This window comes from Calliphora vicina, chromosome 1 (assembly GCF_958450345.1).
Source record: "Calliphora vicina chromosome 1, idCalVici1.1, whole genome shotgun sequence".
Lineage (NCBI taxonomy): Eukaryota > Metazoa > Arthropoda > Insecta > Diptera > Calliphoridae > Calliphora > Calliphora vicina.
In genome coordinates this window covers 51512398-51527245 of record NC_088780.1, presented here as the reverse complement: position 1 = coordinate 51527245, position 14848 = coordinate 51512398, and the positions used below count along the sequence as shown (strand labels likewise).

General features: G+C 31.0%; 1 protein-coding gene across 1 annotated transcript; it reads right to left on the bottom strand.

The window, feature by feature from the left end:
* Positions 1–1673: 1673 nt before the first annotated feature.
* Positions 1674–14573, bottom strand: LOC135949054 (clavesin-1). The gene is made up of 5 exons (XM_065498512.1): positions 14247–14573; positions 14076–14183; positions 7689–7833; positions 1980–2193; positions 1674–1914 (listed from the first exon to the last, which is right to left on the bottom strand). The coding sequence occupies exons 1-5, from the start codon at positions 14519–14521 to the stop codon at positions 1760–1762; spliced, it is 897 nt and encodes a 298-aa protein (XP_065354584.1). The 5' UTR covers positions 14522–14573; the 3' UTR covers positions 1674–1759.
* Positions 14574–14848: the final 275 nt, after the last annotated feature.

The following is a 14848-nucleotide window of genomic DNA, read 5'->3' as shown; positions in this document are numbered from 1 at the left end:
TTTATTTCTATTAACAATAATAACATTTAAATTTCCTCTGTGATATGTAAACACAAAAACCAAAAAATCATACGATTCAACTTCATAAAGTGTGTGTTGTTGTACACACATTTTAAACAACTAGCCAAACTAGCCAGTCGTACTATTCAGTCGAGCTAGCAGTTTTTGTTACGCTGCGTAGTACGAAAAATAAAACTCGAAACTGACAATGCGTAAGCAGCACACACAGAAATGTTTTTGCTGCTGAAGTCGTTTAATCAGTTCGGTAGAGTTGAAAACTGAAACATGGCGACTGCTAATTCGTTTGGCTGCTGGAAAAAAACAAAATCGATTGCTGCTTGCTGTTGTAATGTGTGTGCACAGTCAACTGTTTTCAGTAACCATGTGATCAAAAACTGAAACTAGTTACTTTTTTTTAAGCATGAGACTGTAAAAAGTTAACTATTCAGTAAAATGCGACTGCTTTTAGTAGTTCTTCGAAACCCTGGAGAATACACGTAGCATACGGAAATATTGGACATAAAGAATATATTCTGGGTCCTTATAAAATTCTAAGACGATCTAGCTATGTTCGTCCATCTGAGATGGGACATCGATGAAAGAACGTACGGGGACGTACAAAAAAATTCAGAAAAAACATGTAAGAGAGCTATATTCGGATGTGCCGAATCTTATATACCCTTCACCAAATTATACTTCAAAATAAAAATTTTAAATATTTTTAGGTAAACAAAATTCGGTTTAAAAAAATATTTTTTCCGATTTTGACTCATTATAGGTCCAACTTACTATGGTCTTATACATGTCTTTACAATGGTCTTTGAAATATCTATCATTACACAGTACAACATTTTTCAGTTCATTGCTTCTGGGACTCAATTCTGACAATTGCACGTGAAAGTAGCCCCAAAAATAAGAACTTCTGCATCATTAGTTTTGTCAAGTTGGCTGCCGTAATAATTTAATGGCCATACGAATTTTTTTTCCTCAAGGTGGATTTTTATCACTTTTTCTATATTTTAGCACGGTTTAGTCCTTAATTGGACATAGCTTCTACAAAAGATCCACTACCGAGAATAAAAATAACAGCCATAAAACTGTTGTAAATATCGTTATTGAGAAGAAAGCGAACAAAAAATATGCATCAAATCAACACACTATATTGTATGATGATCGCCCTTAATAGCTCATAGCCTACTTTAACGCGGATGTAGACAAAATTTTTGTATAGAAAATACTGTTGTACACAACATGTTTTATTGAAAATATTTGGTCAATTGACAAGTTCTCTTATCATGTCATAATGTTCTAATATTTTACAAGGTTTAAAAATTTTGTTTTCCTTTCAAGCAAAAAATCTCCTAAAATAATACTACTCTTTAGGCAATGTTTATTGTTTTATCGCAACGAACCAGCAGAGAATTGAACCGAAGAGTCGGTTAAGCCGAGCTGCCTAGACGTAAAATATTAGGACATTACGACAATATGACATGATAAGAGACCTTGTGAATTGACCAATTGTTATACACAAGATATCCTATAGAAAATACTGTTATACACTAGACATCCTGTAGAAAATATTGTGGTACACATGATTTTTTATAGAAAATAAGGCAGATAGAATACTTGGTCGAACTCTCAGAATGCAAGTTATTAATTGATTTACAATCGTCTAACATTTCAAACACCCCATCAAATTTCACTTTATTAAATATTTTTACTAAAATTATCATTTAGATGACTCTTATTTAATATTATCTTAATCTATGTCTAATTTCTTAAAGTTGCCTTCTATTCCAAATAGATCCGAGGCATTTTTGGGTTTACCCGGACGCAATTTTTCATTAATACGATGATCACGTTCATACTCCAAGATTTCTTGACGATTGTCGCGCAACTTTTTATAAAACACTTCTGTAAAATAAATATAATTCACGTTAGTTAAAGTAAGTTTGTTAAATTAAACTTGATACACTAACCTCTCATATTAATCATTTCCATTTCGGGTCCATTATAATCTTGTGGTAGAATTTCTTTGGGTACAAATTTATAAAAATCGTCCAGGGTGTTGTGCAAGTGTAAAATGCTCAGTAGTTCTTTTTTCATGAATGGATTCATTAAGGCTAAGATTTTATCCATGAACGGTACGATGTTGATAAAATGGAATCCCACCAGACGTACGGGTGCAGCATCCTATAAAGATATTTGAATATTTGAATTTATTGTTGAGGCTGATGTATTGGTAACCTGCTATGAAAGTAAAATTACTAGGATATCTTGAATTATGTTGCAAAACAACATAGTGATCAGTCGGTGTGGGAGATACAAGATCTCTAGTATCGGTAGTGTGAATGTTTATAAAAAGTACAAATTCTCCTGATAAAACCAAACCAGAGGCATTATATTAAGACATATTAAGATTGGTGACAGGTCAAGAGAAACAGATTTAGAATTAGAGTGACTAAGTTCCGCCCGTTTTATTAAAATCTAGTTACGGTATTCTGAATACTGATGCCCCTTATTATGTCATTCTGTAGGGATCAAAATTAAATCGCTTTCGAATCAAACCTTAAAAGCCGTAGTTTGTATAAGATAAGGAGTGATAATGCTTTTGTACAAGACAGTCATAAATACTCATTGTAAATTTCTAAAAAGAAAGATTCAATAAAGAAAAACACATACCAGATTGTCTCTGAATGACGTACCTACGTCAACCAGAAGAAATACTGACAACTTTAGAGAATTTAGGGGCCTATTCAAAGATCTTCAGCACGACTCTAATGTAAATAGAGCAGAAGCTGCCCGATTCATTTCTGTTCATCGAATACTAGCCGATTCAGAGAATTTTACAAATATGATTGACAATCGCAATATTAGCCCTGCAAATTGATTTAAGATAAAAGACAAAGTGAAGAATTGTTCCTCTCAGAATAACACTGCGTTAGCTGTTGGGTAAACATTTAAAATGCAAAGCTTGATAAAACACAACTTATGGAAAGTTGGTTAAATGATCCAGAAAGAAATATGAGTGATCACAGATCGAGCTCTTTTTTTGATAAAAAATCGATTTTTGTTAGGAAATATGAGTGACCACAGATCGAGCTCCCTTTCTTGATTAATCGTTTATTGGCCAAGTTATTAGCGAATTTAGATATTTTGAGTTTTTATATAAAAAATCGATTTTTGGCAGAAATATGAGCGATCACAGATCGAGCTCCTTTTCTTGATTAATCGCTTATTGGCCAAGATATTAGCGAATTTAGATATTGTGAAATATATTGTTATGAAATATGAGTGATCACAGTTCGAGTTCCTTTACTTGATTAAACGGGTATTGGCCAAGTTATTAGCGAATTCATATATTTTGTTTTTTTATATAAAAAATCGATTTTTGTCAAGAAATATGAGTGATCACAGATCGAGCTCCTTTTCTTGATTAAACGCTTATTGGCCAAGTTATTAGCGAATTTAGATGTTTTGAGTTTTTATAAAAAAAACGTTTTTTTGTCAGAAATATGAGCGATCACAGATCGAGCTCCTTTTCTTGATTAAACGCTTATTGGCCAAGTTATTAGCGAATTTAGATATTTTGAGTTTTTATATAAAAAAACGATTTTTGGTCAGAAATATGAATGATCACAGATTGAGCTCCTTTTCTTGATTAAACGCTTAGATATTTAGATATTTTGAGTTTTTATATAAAAAATCGATTTTTGGTCAGAAATATGAGTGATCACAGATCGAGCTCCTTTTCTTGAGTTTTTTATTTATTTAAAAACTTTTGCGGACTGTGTTGCGAACATTAAAAAAAAATTAGTTAAAATTAAAAATTTATGACCAGACCCACCAAAGTACATATATTCTGGGTCCTTATGACATTTTAAGACGATCTAGCTAAGACCGTCCGTCTGTGTGTCTATTGAAAACACGATAGGCCCAAACGAATGAGCCAGCTGGCACCAATTTTCAAATACTCTCAGTTTACAAGGTTTGTTTGGTATTGAAAATTGGCGATATCGGTATCCCCCATACAAATGTACTCCGGCACAGTGGTCCAAATGCTCAATCTAGCCCGAAAAAAGTCTTTTGAAAAGCCGTATCGACATAAAAATTTGTACGTTTATATATTACATCAGTATAAAAAATCTGAGAAAAAAAATTTTTTTTTGGGCATGAATGTGTATTTTTGTATGTACATTTTTTCTTTGTGGGTTTGTTTGAAGCCTATAAACGGCGAAACTGCTGGACCGATTTTCCTGAAATTTTCACACCGTCTTTCTGTATGTGTGGAAGGAATTAAAGGATACAATTCATTAAAAAATTTGAAGTGGGCGAAATGACACGCCAACCTTAAAAATAAAAATACAGCTCCTTCCTTGTAATTGACATAAAAATCGTTGAGGCAAAAAGTGGCAGCTAATTTTTTACACATTAAAAAGCTACATATATATAGATGACGACAACATAAAAACTAAAGCTTAACTCTGTTAAATTACCATTTGAAATTCTAATAGAATTTGGACATTGAACAAAAATTTCACATTTAAAACACACATGTACATAATTGCATTTTTTTTTTTCTAAACAAAACATATTTTATGAAAAATTTAAACAGTGATTTTTACTCTTACCTTTGTTATATTAATTACATCAACAAATTTTTTTTTAATTGTTCTTATTATTTTTTGACGACAATTTCACTTGCACTGTTAAATGTCGCTTGAGATATAAATTTTTTAACAAAGTAGCAATTACTTGTTTTTGAAACAATGCACAGTGGATCCGCCCATAGGCCAAAAATAAATAAAACGATCATAAAATATTTAGACAAAATGCAAAAAAATTGTCTCTTAAATATCCAATCTTTTTAATGGAAAACCGGTTTTTGCTGGAAATCTAACGGGACTTCTTAAAAATAAAATTAAAAGCATGAGCAAATATTCATTTGCAAAGCGCAGCTGAACGCTGGAAGAAAAATTCAAAGCAAGAGTGCACTTCAAAACGGTCTTGCAATTGCTGTAGTCTACAAAATTTAATTATTTTCAATGGATTTTGAAGTTAAAGGTATTTATTTTATCTTTAGAAAATAATAAAACTAACTTGTGTTGTAATTCTTGTGAAATTAATGTTTTAGTTAACCTATATATTTGTTACTTTTTTGTAAAACTTCATTATGTTTACTTAAAGTTTTAGTTGTGTTCCCCCAAGATTCCCAAGTAGGGTTCTTTTTCATTGTATTTATGTATCTGATTCTTAAGATAATAAAAGTGCTGAATTTAGTTGCGGAAATTTGCGGATGGGCGTGTAATCTTTAATATACTAACTCGCCCCACAGGGGATGGCTTCATACATTTTTTTGCAAAAATTATAAGGTGTGGTCGTAGAGCGCGGAAATTTGGCACAGAGAATTATATGGACTAAGTTAAGAAAAAAATTAAATTTTATCAAAATCGTCCACGCCCAACGCCCACTGCCCATAAAATTGTTTATATCCAAGTCGAGAAATTTGGTACATACATTTACTGAAACCAAAAAGGAACTCATGCCGAGTTTCAATAAAATCGGTCACGCCCACCGCCCACGAAACCCATTCATAGATTAGAATTTTTTGGATATTTCGTTTATTATTCGACAAAAAATTTTAAGTTTTCATCCTGTTCCGAAAACTTCTGAAAACAATTCATTTTATTAAAAAAAGAGCTTGGGGGAAAGTGGGGCTACATTTTTTTTCTCCATGGAAAATCAAAAATACAATAATTATTAGAGACTTATAGATTTGGGCATATCTTCATTGATGTGGAAATGTTATATTTTTCAAATATGTTAAAGGTAAATGGTATTATTCGGAAAATTATACATATATAAACCACTGAATGCGTGAAAATATAAGTAATTTTTTGCTTAACACCCTAGCATGGACTTTACTAGCATGGAGTTTTTTAAAAATAAAATAATTGTTTAAAACAAACGAATTTTCATACTGAAATATTTTATTTCAAAAATTCATAAAACAAATCTAAAAGCCAATTAACCCTTGAAAGATCAAAGGGCTACTGTGGCTACAGCTGTTAATATTTTTTCTTAAAAATTTGCAAACTTTAAGTTCTTCGGGCATGCTATGAGTTGATAAATTTTGAAGACCCTAGCTTTTTTAGTTTTGGAGATATTGATTATTGACCGCTTGTTCATATAAGGGAAACCACTGTGCAATGTACCAATGCTAGTGTAGCTAATTAAAGAAAAAATATATGCCGTTATGTACTATGGACACTTGTCAACATATTACCATATAAAAAATTTGCTTTTGAAACATTTAAAAAAATGACTTTTTTCCGGCTAGATTGAGCATTTGGACCACTGTGTCCCGGAATACTGTTTGAGCAGATACGTCCTGATAAAATGTTGCACAAATTAATTCTAAATACTCTAAAATAATACAGTAAATAATGGCGAAAATCGAGCAACATTTGTCCTTAGTCCACATATAAAATTATTTTATAAAAATTAATATCGAAATCAAATTGGACATAAACAAGATTAATATGACCTAAATCGTTCTTGTGCTTTATCTAGGGCATTTTTGGATCGATTATCTGAACATACTTAGTATTTCTAATTGATTTTAGTGCTTTTAGATCTAAACGTTATCTGTGAGCTTCCCAAAGTTAATTTTTGGATAAAAAATCGAGGTAGTCGTGGAGTTTTACTTATATCTCAGCAATTTGTTGAATGATTTTGCTGTCACGGACAGACGATCAGATGGACATCTCTAAATCGACTTAGAATATAAATTTATATATGGAATAGCAATTGAAAATTGCAGAAATTACAAAAGCGTTTTGAGCAAATAACAAGTAAGAGAGCTATATTCGGCTGTTCCGAATCTTATATACCTTTCACCAAATTATACTTTATAATAAAAACTTAAAATATTTTTAGGTAAACAAAATTAAATTTTTTTATTTCAGTTGTTTTTTCGAAATTGTTTTTTAAATTTAAAAAATTATTTTCTGTTAATTTAAATTTTTTTTTTAATATTTAGTGATAAAACATATTTTGGTGAAAAAAAAATTCGGGTTAAAAAATATTTTTTCCGATTTTGACCCATTGTATGTCCAACTTACTATCGCCTTATATACGTCGTTGCACAGGTCTTTGAAATATATATCATTAGATATCCATATTGCCTATATTAATGATTTAGTAATCAGATATGTGTCAAAAATAGGTAAAAAATCGAGGTTGTCCTGGTTTTTTCCTTATATCTCAGCCATTTGTGGACCGAATAGCAACCGAGCCGGAATAATTTCGGAGATATTGAAAGTTGATTTCAACATACAGACGGACATGACTATATCGACTCCGCTATCTATAACGATCCAGAATATATATACTTTGTGGGCACGCAAATGAAAAATGTAGAAATTACAAACGGAATGACAAACTTTATATACCCTTGCCACTCAAGGTGAAGGGTATACAAATGGTATATATCTAGCTTGAAAAGGTCTAAGTTCACAACAATGCGCTACGTATGTAGTTATGTACTCATCGTAAAGAAAAATATATTGAATTTTGAACAAAGTGAAATATTAGTTATGAAATATTGAAATAAGTATGATATAACTATGTATTTTAAATTGATAAAAAACTGTTTTAAGTAAAATAGCAAAAAAAGAACATGTTACCTGTAGATAGAACAAAAACTTCTTCATTTGTAATAAGCCAATACGTGCCACATGGCCCAATGTGCAGCCCTTTAGATCGATGACAATTATATGACCGGGACGCAGACCGTCTTCATTCAGCCAAATATCAAAGATTAAACAATATCTACAAAGATAAAAATAATTACAAAAACGTATTTATTATTATATGTATGTATATTAGGGATGCCAAACGGGACTGGGTTTTACAAATCCCGGGATTCGGGATTTTAGAAATGTAAATCCCGGGATCCCGGGATTTTTCGGGACCCCGGGATTTTTCGGGATCCCGGGATTTTTCGGGATTTCGGGATTTTTCGGGACTTCGGGATTTTAGTTAAACGTCAAAAACATCAAATTCAACAATAAAAACTATTAATTTCATTAATATATTTAAGTAAAAATATAACAAATCAAAAACTAATGCATTAAATTAAAATAAAATGGTCCATGATTTCCCCTAGCTCCATACAATTGTCCCCCGGAGTACTGTTTGAGCAGTCATAAATATCTTGATTATGCGGCAATCCTTATAAAATTTTGCACAAAATAAGTTGTAAGTACTCTGAAATTATACTGTAGAGTACTGCGGAAATCAGGCTACATTTGCCCCTAGTCCCCTTCAGAAAATAACTTGAACATAAATTTTGTAAAAATGTAAATTTTGTAAAAGCCTGCCAATGCAAGGGAGACGTGCTGCTCCCTGATTCAAATGAAAAAATCTGGCTGCGTTTGGATTCGAAGCGAGATTAGTATTATAAATATGCTGAAATTTAGCTTTTTAATTATTTTGGGTGCTTCAAAAATCTTCCTAAAATATCAAAAATCTCATAATATTTCGGGATTTGTTAATCCCGAAAAATCCCGGGATTCTTTTTCACAAATCCCGGGATTCGGGAAATCCCGATCCCGAAAAATCCCGGGATTTTCGGGATCGGGATTTCGGGATTGGCATCCCTAATGTATATTAACTTTCTTTGCAAAATTTATTTATTTATTATTCAATTTAATTAAATTGCAATTGCGTGCTATTTCGATTCTAATAAATCTAGCATGTCAAAAATACTCGTTTGGGTAAGTGTATCTTCGTACATTCGTATTAATTATATGTAATTGCAATTTTAGCAACAAATTAAAAAATGTATTTATTGTATAATTGTTTATTAACAAATTAGCAATTTAAATGTCAATCTCTCCTTTAAATGCCAGATGTCAGAATGGCGGGATTTTTCTTTGGTAATTTACAAGTAGGCGGAAACAATGTTGCATGTTTTATTGATTCAGATTTGTGGGATTAGCTTCAGTCGATTGGGTTGAGTTCTGTTAAGAATTACTGCCTTTTGTCAAAAAAAAATTTTAAAGGGACAAATATATTTTGTCTCTCGCTCTGCAAATCACAACCATTGAAAACTTTTTTAACAACTGTCATTTGTTGCATATCTGTAATAATCTGTGCAAATATTTTTTAAAGTATGGGATATAACTAAGTGAAATAAAAAGGATTATTTTTATTATCCTATTTGCTTTATTACGAAAAATTAATTTGAACGAGTTACGAGCTCTATAAAGCTTTGCAAACTAAATTTGACTATCGGAAAAGAAAAGATATACATATTATACTATATCAATGTGTAGGAAATTATGTCTTCTTTTCAAAAATGTTTAAGAATTAAAAAAATTATAAAAGACTTTTTTCAAAAATATGGGAATAAAAAATTATAGCTGATTTTTTTTGGAAAATTTAAATTTTTAAAATGCAATAAAAGTTTTGTTTATTAATCGTTTTTACACAATTTTACACTTATATTGAAACTTTCGATCCAAATCGAAAAGTGAAAAAGATGTTTGTGAGCTGTTAATGACAATCCCACAATTCCCAAAAAAATTTTCCAAAAATCCCAAAATAGGGATTTGTTGATTTATTGAAGGCACCAAGCTCGGGGCTATGAAATACCTTTGCACAATATTGAAGAACATATTGGGACATACAAAACAGGTCTTACTTTTTTGAAAGCAGCTTTGCGATTTGAGAAAATGTTATCTGATGTTGAAATTTATATAAAAAATAGGGGTACTTCGGAAGGCTCTGGACCACGCAATAATACGAATTTTTGTATTAGTTTGCTTTTATAATATTTCCCGAGATGAAAAATATAAATACACTATTTATCTTTTTCTTATTTTCTGTATAATTTAAAATTCGAAAAAATGGCGAAAAAAAACTTTTTTATTTTTTCTAAGTTTGAATGCACTTTTGACTCAGTAGAGGTTTTTAAACAATTCTTTCTTACTATTAATACATGTCTTGTTAATTCAAAAAATTATATTTCAAGAAAATCGGTAAAGAATTCCTAGTAAAACTACGTTTCCGCATACACCGTAATCGGCACCGAAAACGAAATTCCATACATTTGCACCGAAAAAATGTTCTGAAACGAACTTTTTTTCGGTGCAAATCTATGGAATTTCGTTTTCGGTGCCGATTACGGTGTATGCGGAAACGTAGCTTAACGGAAAACAAAAAACCAGACCAAATAAAATAAGTAAAATAAAATTTTACTTTTCAAATGCGAATAACTCGTAAACTGTAAAAGATAATATATGGCTAAAGTAATGTTTTTTTGTAGATCTCGTCTAGTAGATTCCATATGTATAAAAATCTTTCAAATCGGATTGCAAACAAAAATTTGGCATTATTTTTAATTTTTGATATACCCGAGGTGCCCGAATTTGGGGCATTGCGTCTCTGCCCCCTTGGTGTTATACGCCCAAATTCAAAACTTTAACTTATCAACACCTGCTCTATAGACATGGGAGATTTTATTAAAATTGGGCTTTTCGTTTAGAAGTTACAGATTTATTTCCACTTTTTTTCAGATCCCCCACTGTGCGCCATCTACTGTAAATCCCGATACAGCCAATATTTCATGATGTTAGCTGGCCTAAATTAACAAACCCATAAATGTTTCATATCATGAACAAAATTCTTGTAAACTAGTTTATTTAGAAGGCATAAAGATGCTTGGAAATCGTAGGTAAAATTTTATTCCAGTAAAGCTTTTCTCCATTAACTACGATCAAAAATCGTTTTTGTGGAAGCTAATAATTGAAATAAGAGTTATTTGGGGTATTCACACGGTCTACTATTTGGACATATTGTCATAATGTCCTAATATATTATGATAGTTTAAACAAATTTTTGTTGTGTTTCAAACACAAAAAGTTCTAAACTAATAACACTATTTAAACTATGTTTATTGTTCTAATGTAAATACCCCAATTATGTTTCTTCAAGAATAAGGCTTTTTATAATATTAATATCAAATGAATATACATATGTATGTATGTAAATTGTACATACTTGAATTTCATAAGTTACTACTTTTATTCCAAAAAGTTGTCCGAGAAACACAATCAATCTATTTATTTAGTAAATATGCATTTTATGAGCGTCGGGACAAAGACCTAAAAACACGATCTGTTTATTAAGGAAATATTTTATGGACATATGAAAGTCTATAAAATCGTGAACATGTCTTATTACTTCAAAAAATTATATTTCAAGAAAATCGGTAAAGAATTCCTAGTAAAGCTACGTTTCCGCATACACCGTAATCGGCACCGAAAACGAAATTCAATACATTTGCACCGAAAAAAAGTTCGTTTCAGAACATTAAGACAATTTCAGTTTTTTGCTATGAGGATAAATCAGAGGGCTAATTCTCGCATTCGTATAAAAGCGAATGAATATTTATTCGAAGATGCGAGCTATTTTTATACTCTTCACCTTCGTGAGAAGGTTAATATAAGTTTGTCATTCCGTTTGTAATTTCTACATTTTTCATTTCTGACCCTATTAATTATATATATTCTGGATCCTTATAGATAGCGGAGTCGATTAAATCATGTCCGTCTGTCTGTCTGAAATCAACTTTCCGAAACCCCCAAATAACTTACATACACGAATTCATACATCTACATCTCCGGAATTTTTCTGGCTCGGTTCCTATTTTAAATCGAGAAAATCGGTCCACAATGGCTGAGATATAAGGAAAAAACCAGGGCAACCTATTTTGACCTATTTTTTTTACCTATATCTGGATTACTAAGTCATTAATATAGACAATATGGATATCTAATGATAGATATTTCAAAGACCTTTGCAATGACGTATATAAGACTATAAGTTGGACCTACAATGCACGATGGGGCCAATGACAGGTTTTGAGGCAAAAAGTCCATTTTTCAAGTCAACCATTTAAAAAAAATAATAACGGTATTTTATATTTAACACTTTGAAATACTCAAATATTAAAAAATTAAAGTCAGGTGGCAACTCATGGCGTCATGCCGAGCTGCCAAAGTTGCCAAGTTTTGCTTTGCTACATTTTTCGACATTCAATCATAATGAAACAACAAAGAAATTTTAGTCGTCAAACAAAAACTTTTAAGATTATAAAAATTTTGTAAAATGGAAAACACTTGTAAAGGTGTGTAAATTAAAATGTCATTAAAAATTTCAAAAAAAAGTTAGATGTAGTAAATAATTTTTTGTGTCAACTTGTGTTGTCTTTTTTGTGAAGTTTTTGCTGTCGTCCATATATTCTTTGGAATAAAACTTTGTTTATCCGAGCGTATCCGTGAAAAAATATATGTGTGGGGAAAGGTAATAATGTGTACTATAATTTCTTGGAAAAATCATCTGCCGCCATTTGCCGCTGTTTATAATTTTTATAAAATTTATTTCCAGATAGCGTATAACTTAAAAATTTGGATATTTATACCCTAAACCTCCATAGTGGGGAGGGTATATTGGGTTAGTGCTGATGTTTATAACGAGCAAAAATATTGTTCCAACAGCCACCTTATGGTGTACCAATCTGCTCAGGATCACTTTCTGAGTCGATTAACCGATGTCCGTCCGTCCGTCTGTCATTCTGTCAATATAAACCTTTTAATCAAACTACAGGTTCCAATTTTAAAGAAAATTCTACACAATTTGGTACAAGCTTTTCTCTTGTCCCAGGGACAAAGCCTGTTGAATTTTGTTAGAATCGGTCCATTATTTCTCCTAGCCCCCATACGATTGCCCTATCTGAAAATAGTTAAGCTCTCATAAAAATCTTATTTATTTATCCGAACCAAATTCAGCACAAATAAGTTTTATATAAGCCGAAATCGCACCACCAAATTTTGTGTCGATCGGTCTTTAATTAGACATAGCTCCCATATAAAGCCCACTTCCGAAAATCACTTTTATAACGATCCACGATGGGGTCAATTACAGGTTTTTGAGGCAAAAATTACTTTTTTAAAGTCAACCATTTAAGAAAAAAATAATAAAATAAGTAATTTTCTTAAATGTATTAATATGAATGATTTTGTTTATTTAAAGTAAGTTTCTAAATAAATGTATCTTGAACAGACTGATGCAATTATCGTTTAATTTCAAGATCCGCCTATAGCCATGCATATATTTCCTGTCACTAGAGGTGGGTATGGCAGTAGGCGGATTGACTTGAAATGATTACTAAAGTCTTAGGTGAGCATTTATGTGACCTATTTGAAACTCAGAAATTTATTATTTCCCGGTGATCATCAACCGCAGTAGTACTTTAATCCACCTACTGGAAATGGGCGTGGCACTGCCCGATTGACTTGATTTTTTTACTGAAGACTTAAAAGCTCATTATTATCATCTGTACGGAATTTGAAAGGTCTAGCTGTTTCCTGTGATTTATTGCCTCAAAAACTGGTCATTGGCCCCATCGTGCAATGGGTCAAAATCGGAAAAAATATTTTTTAACTCGAATTTTTTTATTCACCAAAAAAAATGGAAAAAACAAAAAAAACTTAAAATTTAAAAAAATAAATTTAAAATTTTAAAGAAAAATCTTTAAAATTTAAAAATTTTAATAAACAATTCGAAAAAACTTTGGAAAAAAAAATAAATTTTGTTTTCCCAAAAATATTTAAAGTATAATTTGGTGAAGTGTATATAAGATTCGGCACAGCAGAATATAGCTCTCTTACTTGTTTATTTTTCGGATTTCCGTATTCGATATTGTAGAAAATGTATAGAAATTTATATTGATGGCATTAGAGAGAGTTTTTAATCGAAAGCTAGGAAGCAATCGAAGTTTATTTTGATTACGAATGAGAGAGAATTAGCCCCCAAGTATCGTGATTTTGTCTCTCATCGAATAATCGAATTTCAGCATTTAATATGCAAATTATATGAACAAAAACCATTTGGTTTTACGTATTTGATATTTTACCAAATTTTGATAGTACTTTATCTAAATCGAATTCTGTACACTCAATTTTATGGATAACCCGATTAAATAGTAAACTTTAATATTAACTTACAATTTCATTGTGTCGGCAAAATTATAATTGGCAGTATTCGTATCAGCCAGTTTACCCATAATGACTCTATATCCTTCCGGTGTCGTTTTCGGTACTGGACAAATTGCACTAAAATTTTAACAAATCAATAAATAATATAGAATACAAATTAATGTATTATTCGTTTCCTACATTGTATTCATACAACGCTTGAAATCAGGACGATCAACATCTAAATTTCCAAAGAATTCCTCAACATGAGTACGACATGTTAGATTTGTGTCGATAACTTGTTTCGAATATTCCGTACTATAGCGACATGCGAAAAAGAACAGCAAAATTTCCTGTTCACACAAATTGGTCATGTGCGGTTGGGCCTGCATCCATTGTTGTATTTTTTGCACTTCTTCACGTTTAATTTCGGGAAAACGCGAATAACTTTCATCTAAATCGAAATACTTTAACATTATTTTTGTTGGTTTATTTTTTTATTGTTAGATGATATTTTTTGAGATTTTTAGCAATTGGAGCTAAGCTAAAAAGTACGACTTAAACGTGTTAACTGCTGAAATGAAATTGAATTGTAATTGTGTTTTTGTTTTTTAGTAAGCTGTTGAAATTAATGGTTTTTATCAAATATTTCTATCTTAATACACGAAAAAAATTATATGCGAAACAATGAAATACTTCCATATCATTCATGTCATTTTGTTTTTATTTAATTCTGATGAGTCTACATGTAAACAGTGACTGACAAAATTTAGTATAACGGGAGAATGATCAGAAGATAGTTC

What these genes read in the sequence shown, in the direction of transcription:
- LOC135949054 (XM_065498512.1), bottom strand. Translation starts at nt 14,521, where the DNA reads ATGTTAAAGTATTTCGATTTAGATGAAAGTTATTCGCGTTTTCCCGAA. An exon ending in AAGCGTTGTATGAATACAAT is followed by an intron (nt 14,184 to 14,246) that starts GTAGGAAACGAA and finishes TTAAAATTTTAG; the next exon opens with TGCAATTTGTCCAGTACCGA. An exon ending in AGTTTTTGTTCTATCTACAG is followed by an intron (nt 2,194 to 7,688) that starts GTAACATGTTCT and finishes ATATCTTTATAG; the next exon opens with GATGCTGCACCCGTACGTCT.